This window comes from Nanorana parkeri, unplaced genomic scaffold, assembly GCF_000935625.1.
Source record: "Nanorana parkeri isolate BGI_ZX_2015 unplaced genomic scaffold, ASM93562v1 scaffold53, whole genome shotgun sequence".
NCBI classification, from domain to species: Eukaryota; Metazoa; Chordata; class Amphibia; order Anura; family Dicroglossidae; genus Nanorana; species Nanorana parkeri.
In genome coordinates this window covers 2,070,996-2,088,406 of record NW_017306321.1, presented here as the reverse complement: position 1 = coordinate 2,088,406, position 17,411 = coordinate 2,070,996, and the positions used below count along the sequence as shown (strand labels likewise).

The 17,411-nt window shown below is 44.2% G+C and overlaps 1 protein-coding gene across 1 annotated transcript; it reads left to right on the top strand.

The window, feature by feature from the left end:
- Positions 1-879: 879 nt before the first annotated feature.
- MRPL19 (mitochondrial ribosomal protein L19) lies at positions 880-13,075 on the top strand. Its single transcript, XM_018575463.1, has 6 exons — positions 880-985; positions 3,588-3,696; positions 5,660-5,778; positions 7,910-8,044; positions 9,265-9,443; positions 12,842-13,075. The coding sequence occupies exons 1-6, from the start codon at positions 907-909 to the stop codon at positions 13,073-13,075; spliced, it is 855 nt and encodes a 284-aa protein (XP_018430965.1). The 5' UTR covers positions 880-906.
- The last annotated feature ends 4,336 nt before the right edge of the window (positions 13,076-17,411 follow it).

Below are 17,411 nucleotides of genomic sequence, written 5' to 3'. Positions count from 1 at the left end.
TGTGGGAATAAATAAAGGCCCATCAACAGGGGTCAGTGGGAAGAAGAACATCCCAGCATCCGGGGGGGTCATTGGGAGAATGAAAAAAACAGCATGGGGGCAGTGGGAGGAAGAACACCCCAACATCAGAGGGTCAGTGGGAGGAAGAACACCCTGGCGTTGAGCGTCAGTGAGAGGAAGAACGCACTGGCGTTGGGGGTCAGTGGGTGGAAGAACGCCCCGGTGTCAAGGGTCAGTGGGAGTAAGAATGCCCTGGCTTTGGGGGTCAGTGGGTGGAAGAATGCTCCCGCGTCGGGGGTCAGTGGGAGGAAGAACATCCCAGCATCGGGGGTCAGTGTGAGGAAGAACACCCTGGCATCGAGGGTCAGTTGGAAGGAAGAACACCCTGGAGTCGAGGGTCAGTGGAAGGAAGAACATCCCAGCGTCGGGGGTCAGTTGGAGGAAGAACGTCCAGACATCAGGGGTCAGTGGGAGGAAGAATGCCCCAGTGTTGGAGTCAGTGGGAGAAATAATGTCCCAGGGTCAGTGGGAGGAAGAACGTCCTGGCATCAGAGGAAGGAGGTATGCCATGGCACTGATAGTGTTAATCCATGATGCCCCACATGTGGACAGCTTGGTCAGGCAGAATGCACTGTAAGGGCTCCTGTATTCTGCAGGTGGTGTGTGTGGGTGAAGTGGGCATGTCTAGAATCTGAGGAACTTCACTCAAATCCCTGGACATGTATAAGACCAGCCAGGACTGGGTCCCAATTCCATGCAGGTTTATACTGACTCCTCTCTGCGCAGTAAGCACAGCACTGGAGTTACCTCCTAGTCCTCGCATAGTCGAACCCTGAACGACTTCGCTTCTCAGGCTGTTTTGACCCTAGCGGCGCTCCATAGAACGAGCGGAGCCGCTTACTGCGCATGTCCGCTGTCAGTGCGGCTTATGGGACAAACATGGCGGCGTGCAGGAGGTCAGTGCTGCTGGCTCGGTACCGGACAGGTGAGTGCAGAGCGGACTAGAGAGATGGCGGAGGGGTTTAGAGTGAAGACAGAAACATAGTACTGCAGCCGATGTGTTGATGGCAGCATTCCCCCTTTTAATGGGAATGTCACTATCCAGCCATCTCTGCTCCCCAGGCACTATGTCATTGGCTTTATTTCAGTATATTGATATCTGTAATTGATTTTAGGTCGGCCCCCGGGGTTTGGGGGCCATTCAGATGTCCCTAATATCCAGCATGGCATCAAAGTGTATAGCCATTTTGCAGCGCTGGGTCCTGGGATCAGATCCCACTGGGGGCCCCTATCTACATGAAGTGTGTACCTTCCCTCCATTGTTTACCTGGGATTCCTCCAAGTGCTCCCAATCCAAAAATTCACTGGAAGGTCTCCAAAGATGTAAACGTACGGAGTGGGACAATTCATTTGTTAGGCACAGTTTTTGTGCCTAACAACTGTCTCCTCCCCCTAGTGACCTGCTTTTGATTGGCTGAACAAAAATGCTCCTACCTGAAGTACCTGTGTGCAGATGCTCATAAAAAAGCAGAAGAAGAAACCAACGCTTAGGGCTCAGTCACATGAGCGTGCACAACCGTACCTCATGCATGCCCGTTCAGAGAACTGCTCCCGGGAGGGACGGGTGCGGCGTATAATTACATGCAGCCGCCTGTAGCTCCTTGTAGGAGGATGCAGCTGCATGTAGTTACCCGTAGGGATGCACCGAAATTTAGACCGCAACCAAAATTAAAAACATTTGTCAGGTCGAAACCATTTTTTTTTCTGCAGCCCCTGTTATGAATAAACAGGAAGTCTTTATACTGAGTGCTCTTGTCCATTCGTAAGCCGATAGTATCAGTTACTATATCCACAATCCATGAATGAACAGGAAGTGATGTACAGTACTTCCTGTTCATTCATAACTGGGGACATAGTAAGCATACTATGTCCTCAGTTATGTACAAACCGCGATCAGTACTGATTTCCGAGTGTTTTGTACTCCGCTCTGCGTTCTGACTCCCCTGTCACAGTATGCTGAGCTCCCCTCCAGCACTGCACTACTTAGCCTCCTGACAACTTTCTCTCCTCTCCGGCAGCTGGATCAGCTCTGTGTCCCCTCCGATCACTGCTGCCTCTGCCGACACAGGTGGGCGAGAGCAGCGGAGATCGGAGGGGACACAGACCAGCACCCAGCAGGGAAGAGAGAAGCCTAGAGATGCACTGAATTTTCGACCATCTACATTTTGCCTGTAGTGCCATTTTTGGCCGAAATGTTTAGATGGCTTAAATTTCGGTGCGTCCCTAGTTACAAGCAGACCTGTATCTGTGTGACTCCGGGTGCTTGCATTTGGGCGTACACTGTATTCATCCAATTGCAGTCACACGGACCTGCATGGATATGCAGATCCAGGTATGCGTTTAACTACATGTAGCACATCTTCCCATAGGGACATACAAGTGGCTACACGCAATTACACACAGCACCTGTCCCTCCCCGGAGTGGGTCTGCACAGGCGCGCACGCCTGTGTGAATGAGTCCTGAAGTCTGACATTGGACCTAGTAGCGACTGGGCAGTTGTAAAGCCACATCTGAGCACTTCCTGTTTCAGAGCTGTCAGGTCGCGTCTGAAAAAACTGACAGTTGAGTACAGTCTGTTTAGGCTGAAAAAAGCCTCTGGGGGCCTATTGGACCACAAAGAGGACCCGTCGCAATAAATTTACTATCACATGTCAGGACTCCTTTGTGATGTAAACATATTTTTTTATTAAAAAATAACGTTTTAATCCTCCCCCATCCCCCTGCACATGCAATTACAAATGTACATGCATATATAAATGGCAGCTGTGCAACATTATATGACATTGGGTATCACCACGAATGTCATACCGAGATAGTCATTTTCAGGCCATTATATATGGATTACTCGAAACGTGATGGGTTGTTGAGGCTTTTAAAGTGTGAAAGGAAACCTATCTGTAAAAATGAATCAAGGCAACTGGACTGTATTTATCTTGAAGACATTTCATTTCACTGGTCATCTGACCAGCTTTCTCAATTTAGAATTGTATCTTAATTGGATAACATTTCTGAATTGAGAAAGCTAGTCGCATGACCAGTGAAATGTCTTCAAGGAAAATACAGCAAGTCCAGTTGCCATGATTTCTTTTTTTATAGATATACCATGACCTGGGTAAATGAGAACCTTCACGGACTGGAAACTGTCAATAAAAACATGGAGGCTGCCGCTAGTGGATCACTGCCAGTACTGGACTCTCCGTATGAAAATGTTAGGTGCATGGCTGTCCTGCTGACCCTCTGTCTTTAATACTTTGAGTCCATGAACCAGAGATAGTATACAGTTGATGACTTAAAACTGATCTACATACTTATTATAGGTCAGTGACGTGGAAATGATCAAGCCAGAGGCTCTTGAGAAGACAGTCCGCAATGGCCGTTCCCATCTTTCTCCCTTCACAGATTTGCTTGCTTGAACAATGTACTAAAGTGTATATTATGTGTCAGGCCTAAGCCGAGCTGGGTGAACTTTTATATGGTTTTTGAATAAGCCAACATGTGCAATTTGTTAATTTCTCTTTCACTTTAGGATTCCTGATGCCGGCCCGGTTGCTTTCTGATGGTGAGCCTACCAAGTTCCAGCCACCCAGCAAGCCATTGTTTATAGATAAGTTAGCGCTGCAGGAATCTCAGAGGAGGTAATGGCAGTTTCTCTCTATTGTCAGTGTTTGCATTGTTTCCTTAGTATATTATATGTACTTACAGTACATTGAGTTTTACAGGGTTGTCGATATTCTCGGTTGACATATTAAAGAAGAAAAAATGTACGTAAAACAGCACTCAAAATGAGTATTGAACCCTTTTGAGTGCTGTTTTATGTACCTGATACCAGCTCCTGTGGTGGTCACTACTCACCACTGCATGCTCTGGCTATGGAATGTTCTTTCTTGTTCTCATGTCTAATGCAGGTCAATGGACCTACATAAGACATTATGATGTCAGCAGCATTCTCCTCTCATCTTCAATAAAAGTCATCCCGGAAAAGTTTCCTTTTGTGAATATCCTGTCCACAGGTCTGGGCACTTAGGGGCTGCTCTATGCGCAGCAGGGCGATCGGTCCCCCCCACCGCCTCTGTGTAGTGTGATTTTTGGTCACCTCATCACATCAGTGTGCAAGGGCAATTGGGATGTACTATAATTAGGCAGGAATTTCCTGCTGGTCTTTGCTAAACCCCCCCCACCGCGTCATCTACACTTCTCCCCAACCACCTCTGTCCTCGCACTACCCATAGACCCGCCCAATAAATGCCCACATTTGTCACAATTATACAAAAGCATGATGGTATATGTAGTTCAGTGTTACAGCTAGGAAATAGAGAGGAAATAATGTGGGGCGCCACATAGTACCCTCCCACTGAGACCAGCCATACCAGGGAATCAGAGCACTGTTGATGACATCATAGGTACATTTTTTAATTATCAATTTTACTGATGATAATAAGAACACAATGGGAGATATGAAGAGAGTTAGCAGGTTTCCTGGAGAGTAGCTTTAATGTAATTATTACAGGTATTTATATAGCGTTTACAATTTTTACAAAAAAGAAAAAGTTCATGAACCCATCGCACTCCTGACCGCTTGTTCCACGAAAGAAAGGATGGGTGCTGCGGTTGTCAACGGGTGGCAAACGTTAAATGCATATGCAGAAACGGATACCGGCACTCCCAATTGCAATTTAAATACGTCTGTTTATTGAAGTGGGTGCAGCATATCACACTAAAGCAAGGTTTCGGGGTCACACATGATCCTCTTCCTCAGGCAAAAACATGTTTTTGCCTGAGGAAGGGGATCATGCGTGACCCCGAAACCTTGCTTTAGTGTGATATGCTGCACCCATGTATTTAAATTGCAATTGGAGTGCCGGTGTCCCTGTTTCTACATACAATTTTTACAAAACGCTTTACATAATCCACTTTCACATCAGTCCTTGTCCTCCCAGGAGCTTACAATCTAAGGTCCCTATCTCACGTGCATACATACAGAGCCAGTTAACCTTCCAGCATGTCTTTGGAGTGTGGGAGGAAACCCACACAAGCAAACTCCTTACAGATAGTGTCCCTGACCAGGATTTGAACTGGGGACCCTTAATGCTGCAAGGCAGAAGTGCTAACCACTACGCCGCTGTGCTGCCTATATATTTTAGGCATGTTATGTACCTTTTAAAAGCCTCCCATGTGTAGACGCATCCAAAAGCCTCAAGACTGGTGCCACCATCTTGGACGTGATGTCAGCAGCCCCAGTAGACTCTGTTAGGCAAGTCTACGTCGCTCTGCCCCCAGCGATTGCATAAAAGGTTATGTAGTGTGGAGGAACTGGACAAGCACAGAGGGGCGGAGAAACTGGACCAGCACAAACTATAATTAGACACTCCCAGAAAGCGAGGGAGAGGACTGCGCTAGGGAGTGGACTCTTTATGAAGAAGTCACATTTGTTAGCAAATTCAAAGGCACATTGCACCTAAATTTGTTTTTGGAAAGGAAAATGCTGCAAGTGAGCATTTTGAGTACTTGCTTTTTCTCTGCTTTTACATGCAATTTTTTAAGTTGATGAGCGGGTCTCTTTAACGGGTGAAACATTATTATTATTATGTTTTAATGCAGGTTCCTGAGCCCAGAATTTATACCTCCTCGACGCAGGAAAGATCCACTTTGTTTTCAGATCGAAAGGGATGAAATGATTAAAAGACGCGGAACCTTCAACATTCCAGAATTCTACGTAGGTGCGAGAACAGATTCATCCTCGTAACACCATTTTAGTTACAATGAAAAGGGCAGAGTAGTTAAAGTGGGCCTTTGAAGTGACTTTGTCACAGTGACAATAGTTCTGCAGCAGTGTCCATTACCTGCTGCTATGCCAAGTGCCGTATGGTTCTGATTGGGCAAAGAAATGCCATAGCTTACTGCTTATCCCTACCTCTCCACTATGGGTAGGGTTTGCATAAATATATTTCTGTAGCAATGTCCAGAAACAGTATTTTTTAAAGCGCTACCATTTAGCATTAAATAGCAGTCCTTGAGCTCCAGTCAAGTGTTTTTTTGCCAGTTGATATGTCATCCATTGGTCTCCCCTAGTGATCAGACTGCACATTATTTTTTTTTAGAAAAGGTGAAAGGCTGCAACTGCTGCAGATCTCCTTCAGGTCCTCCTCTGCTGATTGACAGGGTGCAATAGCCAGCCTGCTATTGGCTATTGCAATTTGAAATAGCCAATAGCAGCCTAGCTATTCATTCCAATGCTACCTGTTGCTTTTTTTTTTCTTTACTCTTGACGGCAGCCAGCGGCCCCGCTGTCAGACTAAAGAAAAACGGGCAGATAGCAGGGGAGCTAATGCATCTGATGTTTTTTTTCTTTTGTATTCTGACAGCTCGGGCGACTCTCCGCGGTTTACATTCAACTGCTGGTGCATCTGGATGTAACCAGAATATCGGTACCTGATATTGGTTATTGGCCTGAAATGTGGTTATTAATCAGTATCGGTACCAAAAAAATCCATAATGGTCGATCCCTAATCTATATACACACACACATAATGTATCAAGTTAGTTTTATTCCAACTGAATACAAAATATCACGCCATAAATTGTACTGGAAACAGCTTTTCTGGGTTAATCTACTGTATGTATTAGAGAACTTCCCCACCTGTTAACTCCTACTCTATGAATAAGCTACACATGAGTGAAACATGTCAGAGAGAGAGTTCAAGTGATCTGTTTTGCATTGGACCATTTATTAAAGCTGAAATCCAGGTATAAATATTTATGCATACTTACAATGTCCCAGCTTGGCCCAATGTACGTACAGTAAACTCCTAGTTTTCTGGTACCCATGTGGATTGGTGAATGCCAGATAACTGTAGTTTCTGGTTGCTTGAGAGTTAATATTAACTGAGCTGCTTCCCCTCTGCTCTGGAAAAACAGCGGGTCACTCACTCAGCAAAGCAGCCATTCAGTGATGGCCTGGTATTTTTATCAATATATACAAGACATTCTCTGGACGAGGGCCAGTGACATTACAATCCACCCCAAGTTTGTCTTGTATGCCCTTAGAATAAACACTTATTTGTTGCACTCCTTACCGAAAGTCCCTTGTAGTGGGGGGGTTTGCTCGCAGTGACTGCGGATGGCGCCGCAAACATCAGCAATATGTAGAAATGTCACCAGCTTCCGGGACCCTGCGAGGTCCTGAAAGCGCTTGTTTTTCTGACAAGGAACTGCAAATAAATGAACATTTTGCTATCCTAAAAAGATTTGGTGACATTTCTACATATTGTATGCCCTTAGGGTTCATAAAGCTGCAAACTTCTAGGACTAAATAATTTTACGTAAAATTAATCATGTATATGTGAGTTAATATTAACAACATGAAGCGTATGAGTTAATATCAAAATTCCTCTACAGCATGCAAAATTCCTCTACAGGTAGCAAGGCTTTTACTGTTCAATTATTATAATTTTTTTTTTATTTGTAAAAGTTCCTTTTGTGTGAGAGAGGGTTAAGAGTTCGTCCACCATACCCAATAGGCATATTTTAGGGCAGCGAATATTGGGAAGTTAACCCTTAGCCAGAATTGTTGTAGAAAGTGGCAGGACTACAGAGAGTGGAGAAGGTCGGAGTTTCAAGTTGTGAGGTTTTAGGGCACTATAGTAGACTAGATGGTTCAGTTTCATTTGAATAGGTTTGTCCGTAGATGAAATGACCGAGGTGGTGATGTATGTTTCTGGAGGAAGAAATAAATAAAGGTGGATTATTGGTGAAGAGATAAGAATAGAGAATACAGAATGGAAAGAATGGGGAAGTAGATCATTTGAGATGTGCAAAGTATTATTTAACTATATGCTTGGTTTCTTTCAGGGAGCATTCTTGCTGTGACCATGTCAGATCCCCATGCCAGCGGAAAACTTCACAGATTCGTGGGGATTTGTATCCAGAGATCTGGACATGGACTCGGTGCCACTTTTGTTCTCCGAAATGTTATTGAGGGACAAGGTAAAGGACTTAGAAGAGGGGTGTAGCTGCTTGTGCATTTTATACATGGAGTAGAAAATAAAAAATCCAGTACTGTCCATGATACTTTTTTTTCATTTGCATTAATCGTTAAATTTTCAGGACAAGCTTTTGGGAAAATTGAACATGTAACTACTACATATTTTTTTTAAAAAGTATCACAGATGGTCCTCATTTGTTTTATTGCACTAATACAGCTGCAATCACCTTATGCATGGAGTGAAGCTTCACAGTTCAATGTAGTTTGTTGTTATTCTATTTATAACTAATTAGCTGTGTATTCCCTGTTTTCTCTGTTATACTAAAAAAAAAACACTTACCTCACCAATGCAGGAGCAAGGTGACAGTGTATCTGGAAAGTGGCAGATAGGGACACTAAGTGGTTGGTGAGGTGGGTGAGTCTAGCAGCAGCATTCATGATAGACTGAAGGGGGGAGGAGCCTGTGTAGAGGAAGGCCAATGAGGAGGGAGTTGCAATAGTCGAGATGAGAGATGACAAGGGAGTGGATGCGTTCTGAGCCACAGTTGAGTGGCTCAGCAGATAATGAAGCCAAAAAGTCAGCACTAGAGTCAGGCAATTAGCATTTGTAGAAGACAGTGAGCAGTTATCAGTCCTTGTATTCCTTCTGTGACTTTAAAGCAGGGCAGGGACAGACAACAACTAGTTTTGGCTGCCTGGTTTCGATTTCTTGGGTTATATCTGAGCTCTAAACATCTCCTAACATTGGGAACTAGACACATTTTTACACCATTGTTCCCCATTAATTCTGTTGTGTATTTGCTTCCATGTTTCTCTTTGTTTTAAAAATGATCTCTGCTATTCCTTCAACACTTTCCTCTCTGTTCATCACTCTTACCAGCATTTCACTCGTGAGCTAATAATATAATCTGTACTTTCCGCCTTGTAAAAGCCACAGCAATGTTAAATGCACAGCCATAGGCAAGGAGAGTATATTGTCACATGATCACGGATATATTGTGTGGAAATTAGGCCGTACATGGAAAGCAAACCTTTTGTATAGGAAGATTACATCTGAAAAGTGATCGATTGGGTAGGTTTAAATTCTGCTCTGATCTTTTGTTCAACTTTCCAGAGAAGTGACTGTGATCAGCAGGTGGATTTGGTGTTAAAATGCAGAAGTCTTGTTGGTCTGTGTTACGGACGGTGATACAGAAATGTTCATGATGTTCTTGTTCTCCAGGTGTTGAGATCAGATATGACATGTACAGTCCTCAGGTGCATGAAATCCAAGTACTGAAGTTGGAGAAGAGACTGGACAACAAACTGATGTATCTGCGCGACGCCCTTCCTGAATACAGCACATTTGATGTCAACATGAAGCCAGTCCCATTCCTGCACTCTGAAGTTCCTGTCAACACGGTAAGTGGTCATGTAGGGCCTACACTGCTGTCTGCTTTTGGAAAGACTAACCTGTGGTGTTCTAGCATTTTCTCTAAAAAGTTTTCTTTAATCAAGACTTCTTTACATTGCTACTCAATAGGGATGCATCGATATATCGGCCGCCGAAACATATCAGCCGAAAATGGCACTTTTGGCAAAATGCCGAAAGTGCCATTTTCTTGCTGATAAAGAGGTGCATCCTATTCTCTCCTCCCCGCTGGGCGCTGCTCTGTGTCCCAGCGAGGAGGGGAGAAACAGTCACAGGCGGTCGAGCGCTGCGAGTGGCCGGCGTCTTCTCCCCGCACCGCTCAGCCTCCTGTCACAGCGATGTCACAGGAGGCTGAGCTCTCCTCCCGCACCACTCGCTCAGCCTCCTGCGGCAGAACGAGAGAGCGGTGTGTTCTGCCGCAGACAGCTTGCAGTGCTGTCACAGGAGGCTGAGCTCTGCTCGCTCAGCCTCCTGTGACAGCTGTCAGGAAGGAGAGCGAGGTACAAGCAGTGAGTGTTTGTAAATAATTGAGGACAGAGTATGTTTACTATATCCTCAATTATGAATGAATAGGAAGAGATCTACATCACCTCCTGTTCATTCATGATTGTGGACATGGTAAACATGCAGTACTATCTCCAAGTTATGAATGAACAAGAACACTCAGTATAGAGGATTCCTGTTCATTGATAACAGGGGCTACAGAAAAAGGGACTTTGTGTCCTCCAAGCTCTTTCTCTGTTTTAAAAGGGAAATATCAGGGATCTGTTTAGACCCCTAATATTTCCCCAAAGCCCCTAAAAGTAAAGTGAAAAATACAAATATTTAATAAAAATAAAATATAAAAAAATTAAAGTTTATAAAAAAAAAAAAGTTAAAAAGTTAGAATAAAAAATGTTTTTGGTTTCGGCCTAACATTTTTTTTTCCGTTTCGGTTTTGAAATTTTCCATTTTGGTGCACCTCTACTACGCAAGGTTTCCTTCTGATTGGCAACTGTCTGGCGTGGTCAATCTCAGCCGCCTGACTTTTGTACCATACTGCATCTAGGCTCTGAAGCGCTAGGCTGGAAGTGACCTTTTGAACACTGGCTTCCACGTGGTCTGTTTTCCAGATTTAGTTCTGGTAAAGTTAGATGCTGATCACTTTCCAGTCACTGCCATTGCCTCTGAGCTTGCCCTGTCTTTTGAAGACTCATTTAGTTAAGCAGGCCTAGTAGTTTCATTGGTCACTGGGCACAATTATTCCTCATTTACTTTGAAGTGGAAGAGGTTAATGATGTGGGACTGAGCATAAATGTTGTTAGCTGGGTGGAGTGTCCCTGTCCCTTTAATGCCATATATCACTCAGGAAGCATCTCCCTGCTGCTGCTGCTTGCTAACATGGAACTTTGATCTATGATCTGTTCCTACTGCCCACTTACAATAACTTTGGTCAAGCCCCACCACCTGATCTTATCTGATCTTACGGTCACTAACCCTCACCTACTGTCAGCTCTAAGCAGATTTTGTGGGTACTTCAGGCCTTGGCTCCTATTCCGAGCCTGTACATTGCCTAACTGCAACATATTTGATTTTGGAAAAGGGGGGGTGGTGTATGGGGCAGGGGGTGGCACCATGATGTCTTCTGATGGTGCCATCGTCTGTAGCATGGAGTCATGTTGCCTTCTGGTTTACTTACTCTGATCGCAGGGGTCATAAGTGTGATAGCACTTGCCTTTGAGGACCCCCTCTGCCCGCAGTCTGGCACTTCAAGTCTGCAGAATCCTCAGATAAGCCTTCTTTGGCATGAAGGTGGACCCCAACTTTCTAGAATGGGGAAACATCCATTGGCCTCTATTGAACTATTGAACATCTTGCATTCCAGATGCTTGGGTGTAGGAGGTGGTGTCCGAGGACTATAAATCCTGGGCACCTTTTTGAAGTTTTGTTTTAAAGCTGGACTCCAGGCAAATCGCACTGTTCAAATTTGCAAAGCCTCATTATACAACACAGCCAGCTTGATGCCCTGACTTTTCTCTAGTGTAGTTACACATCACAGCTAGGTCACTTCCCCACCTCCCTCCAGACTGGGGCAGCGTCAGCATGGGGCAGGGAGGATGTGAGCCCAGTAATTGAACATTAAAGGAGCAGCAACAGACTGATTAGGTCATCTCTCTGCTTGCTCCATTCAGTATGTTCCTAGTCATCACAGGTGAATGTAGAACATCTGATTGGCTCAAAGTGATGTTGTTATTTATTATTAACATATATTTCATACAGACGTTTGTTTTCAATAACTACACAACTGTATTTATCCGTGTCTTTTAATATGTGCCTGGAACTTAATGTCTAATCTGTTTTTATTATAGAACAGAGTTTTGTTTTTTCTCAATAGAAAGAACAATACAAGAAGAGTATTTGTCATTATTATAGAGCATGGATAGGCAAACTCCAGCTGTGGTGGAACTCCAAATCCCATTAGGCATTGCAAGACTCTTGACAGCCACAGATATGACTCTAAAGGTGCCCATACACCTTATGCCGAGAATCGTACGATTCTCGGCGGGTTTTCGAACATGTTGGCTCGACAAAAGACGTGCGACCGTACAGTAGAAACGGTCGCACGTCATAGTTCACACTGCTCGATTCTCGTACGATCGCGGGATTTCGCCCGATTCTCGTACGAGAATCGAGCAGTGTATGGGCACCTCTAGAGGCAGATGCATGAACGGATTTTTTAGCTTCACCACCAGCTGGAGAGCTGGAGTTTGCCTACCCCATTATAGAGCAGAAGATAATATAGTCAATGCACCACAATTCAAAGCAGTACATTGCATGCATGTGCAGTGGAGGTGCTTTCCCTTAGTGCAAACACATGTGTGGTGCATTATTGCAACGCAAAGGTGTGAAGCTGGCCAATCAACATCCGGTCAGGACACTATCTGCATGAAGTTTGTATTTCTCTCTGTGCTTGCATGGGTTTCCTTCTATACTCTAAAGACATGCTGAAAGGTTAATTGGCTTGTGTCTATATTGGCCCTGTATGTATGTGAGATAGGGACTTTAGATTGTAAGCTCTTTGAGGGCAGGGACTGATGTGAATGTGCAACAATGTAGAGTGCTGCGTAAATTGTCGGCGCTGTATAAATACCTGTAATAAATAAGTTAACATTTTTTTTCCCCTAGAACATTAACTCAAAGCAATTAAAAAACATAGACATTTTCCCTTCACTTACAGCCCCTATTCCTGATAAAACACAGGAGCTAGAAGTGTCAGAGTTTGAACTTTGTTTTTTGGACATTCCCTTTAATTAGGTTGAGAAAAACTGTCACTATATTAAGCAAAATAGATGTATACCGTATATAGTTGAAGTAATAATATTTACACAATCTTTTCCTCCTCTAATAGATGCAAGTTCAGATGAAGCCCCGACCATGGTCTAGACGCTGGGAGCAGCACAGGTTCAACATCAAAGGCATTCAGTTTGAACAATACCTGCTAGAGAAACACAAACAGAAAGCCAAGAAGTCAGCTAAACCATGGGAAGAGTTTGACATGCTGAAGGAATACGACACAACCAAGATCGAGCAAGAAATATTTGAAGAGTTGGAACAAAAACTGGCAAAGTTTAAAGCCAAATAAACAGGCGGACATAATTTATGATGCTGAGGACAGTTACAAACATTAAAAATTGTATTTTTTGTTGGTATTTCTAATTCACTGATGTGTGAATACGTGAAAAATAAATATTCTTGTCAATTGAGTTTGATGAAATCAATATAAATGAAATGTAGCATTGGTGGCAAGTGATAGGGGTGATTTTGTAGCATTAGCAGTATAAAGCCAGATGAAGCACAGTGACTTAGTGGTTTGCATGCTTGCCTTGCAGCACTGAGGGGTCCCCGGTTCAAATCTCGGTCAGGACAGTATCTGGAAGGAGTTGGCATGTGCTCCCTGTGCTTGTGAATTTCCTCCGGGTACTATGGTTTCCTCTCACACTCTAAAGACATGCTGGAAGGTTAATTGGCCTTGTATGTGTTCACGTGAGATAGGGACCTTAGATTGTAAGCTCCTTGAGGGCAGGGACTGATGTGAATGTGCCACTATGTAAACCACTGTGTAAAAATCAGCGCTATATAAATACCTGTAATAAATAAATGAAGGAAAAACAGGAACTGTAATGCACATTTTGAAAGAGAAATTCCTACCTGCCCCCGAGGATTGCAGATGGATTCCACTGACACTATTAGGGCTCATGTACATGGGTCTTTGTGTCTGAGAAGCTGTTCTTCCACAGAGAAAATGCATTTAAAAGAGTGCAAATCTAAGCAAAAATGTGACATATTGTGGCATACCAGTCCTTAGATGTGATGAAGCCATTTATTTATTGTTTTTGTGAACCGATGATCCTGCCAGTAACAGGCTTCCCAACCTAGGGAAGCAACGCTCACTGTATGGTACCTAATGGAGGCGCAGTGTTGCCACCCTAGGACAGGAAGTGTGTTAGGACTGTAGAACACCTGCCGCTCTCCTCATCTCCAAAACATAGGACCAAACAAGGTGTTCTGTAGTTCAGAGATGAACAGGACCTGATAACATTGCAGAGTGCACAGGAGCTTACTAGATGACTGGATCTCAGACAGGTTTCACTTTCTTTTTTTGTTGCACCTACCAGATATTTAAAAAAAAAAAAAAACCCCTTTCAGTGGTAGATTTAACAGACTTAAATCGTAAATAAGAAGTTAATATGGTTTAGATAAACTTTAAAGCAGTTCTTTGAGCAACTGAAAGGGAACTCAAAGTAAGGAAAACACAAGTCAAGGCATCTCAGAAGCACCTGAAAACATAGTGGGGGGGATTTCACTAAAACTGGAGCAGATGTACATGAACCACAGAAGCAAGTCAAATGCATGGTGGGGAATTTACAAAGACTGGAGCAGCTGTGCATGGCAACCAATCAGCTATCTTTAGCTTGTTCATTTAACCTTTGAAAATAAAAGCTAGAAGCTGATTGGTTGCCATGCCCAGCTGCTCCAGTCTTCGTCAATTCCCTGCAGTGTATTTGACCTGCTTCTGAGGCTCATGTCCAGTAGCTTTTACCAGATGCCCAGAGAAATAAAAGACAGTTCAGGTGGCTGTACTGACTGTGGGCTCAAAATTTCCACTCGCCTGCTCGCATTTTGTGAGTGGAAATAAAGTGAGGGCGAGTGGCAATTCAGCCAGTGTATTAGGGCTCACACCCTCCCTGCCTCATGCTAACGCTGCCCCGCCGGCAGACATGCCAACACAACTGCTGGAAGCGCCATATCAATGTGTGCTTTGGAGATCTCGGCAGAGCCGCATACTAACAGGTGAGGTGCTGGGGATGACGAGAAGAGCTAAGCAGGGTGGTGCAACCCAAAGCTCAGTATATCGTAGGCTACAGCTCGCAGTATACTGAGACCGCCGCAGCCGGAGGGATCCAGACATTACTATCACGATCCACCCAGCTTGTGTGAGTGACAGCGGGCTCTGCCTATCTAGAGGCAGAGCCTGCTGTACCCTCCCCGTCCGTTCCGCCAGTCAGCGCTGGAGGGGGGATTCCTTGTAGGGAGCTGTGACTGACCGCCACCGCTCTCTGCAGGGAGATGATCGAGAAGCGAGCAAGCGACTATGTGTTCGCTCACTTCCCGATCTATTGAGCCGACGTGTGGCAGTTTCATTGTCACACGTGGGTTCGAACTATGAGGATGAGTGATTTTCATAGTTCTCTTTAAATGCAAGTGCCGCGCTACCAGAGATCTGAGCAATAAGAAAAACAGAGAGGTCCAATTATCAGCAATAATTTGAATATATGAAAAACTGGGATTAAAGCAAACTTGGAATGTGACCAATGTGATATTTCCTGTACAAAAGCACAATGTTCCATGAAGATATAACTAAAGCTGGCCATACACCTATAGATTATCTGCAGGTTTTCTAGGGTCAGATGGAAAAAGTGCAAGATTCCTCCATCTACCCTAAACTGTGTCAGTAGATGGAGTCACTAGTCGGCCCCGCTGGCTCTCAAAATACCTGAACAATCTGATTGGATGCAGGCATTGTTCAGGTGTTTTAAGAGCCAGCAGGGCCAAGTAGCAAGATACTGAAGCTTGGCCCAGTTGGAGATTCCTCCAGCCACACAGCTTAGCGTAGATGGAGGAATCTGTTGCACTTTTTCCATCTGGCCATAGAAAATCTATAGGTGTATGGCCAGCTTAATAGTGTTAAACCCACTGTGTCCAAAAACATCCCCCCCGCAACAACAAGTCAATATGATGTATAGAGTAAGGTGACCAGATTTTTAAAATAAAATGCGGGGACATTTTTTTTTTATTGGCAAATGGTAAAAAAAATTAGTTTATTTGAATATTTTCCTCAAATTATATATGCAGTGTATTTGGTATATGGAGTGACTGTATGATATATATACACGTTACTTCTCACATTTCGTCTCGAGCTCCCGCAAGCTGACGTGCCGGAGGGAAAATGACATGACGCACAGCACGCCGCTACTTCGCGTGCAGTGTGTCACTGCCTTTAGACTGCCAGAGATTTTAGCACAGTGTTAAACCCTCATGTAGACAATTACGTTCTACATGTTATTATTAAAGCAATATTTTCTGCGCTCAGGGTTCCTATAACTGCGTGGAAATATTAGGCTGCTATGCTCCGAGCGTATTCACTCTTCAATGATATGTAAACTTTTATGCACAGTACTAAACATTTATCAAAAAAATATGATATATGTGCAAATTCAAGTGAAAAAGTTAATATAAAAGACGTGCCTTCCATAAGCACCAAAACCATCCCAATAGTGATAATAATATGCAAAACAATACTAAAAATGAATAAATACATTTTTTTTCCATCAATGTGTTGCTCAAATCAGTAAAATTTATGACAACATCCATGAACTCTTTTTGCATTATATGTTACCAATATTATTCAAAATAACATAGAACATCCGTGCAATATATAAAAAGCATCAGGGCTCGTTCACACCAATTGCGGTGTGTTCCAGAGCGGTAGCTGCTGGAACGCACTGTAATTGCCTACTAAACTCCCCCACTTCATTCTGGGGCGGGAGGGGGCGTGACAGTGCATTGAAGTCAATGTCACCGCAGCCACTCCTCCTGCCCGCAGTGCGATTGGACTCCTGGCAAAACATTGCCTGTGTTCCGTTGCGAACGCAAAAAATACTGCATGCTGTATTTTTTTGCGTTCGCAGTGGACCGGAACGCAGGCAATGTTTTGATGATTGCTAAGAATGCATTGGACATGAGCTACATATTACACTGGTGCACTGTAGGGCTGCAACCAACTAATCGATAATGAGAATAGTTGTCAACAATTCTCATTGTCGATTAATTGGTGTTTATCCCTAAGTTCTCTGGGAGCCAGTGTTTCATAAGCTTGTCGCAGCTCCCAGCGGGGAATGGAGGGGACACAGACCCTTGCAGCCAGTGCCCAGCGGTGAGGAGAGCTCCCACATATTGACCCTCCTCCACTATGCAGCTCTCTATTCCCTGCTGGGAGCCAGCTGCATGCTGCAGTTTGTGTCCCCTCCGATCCCACATCTCTCCCCCTGTATGAACAGAGGCAGTGGGCATTGGAGGGAACACAGCCCGATGCAGCCGGCAGCCCACCACCCAGTGGGGAGGAGAGACTGGCTGTCAGCCAATGCCGCTGTGACTCTATATTGGATGCAATAGCCAGCTTGCTATTAGCTATTTCATATTGCAATAACCAATAGTAAGCTGGCTATTGCACTCGCCCACCCACTGCCTGCTGTCAATCAGCAGAGGAGTGGACCAAAAGGAGAACAGTTGCAGCCCTAGTGCATTGTGGTGTCATGATTTGTTAATGGCATCCCAATGTACCTAGCCATCGTATGCATGTTGCATCGCGCCACCAGGCGCAGTATCTTATTACCATGCCCTTAAAAAAGGGTCATGTG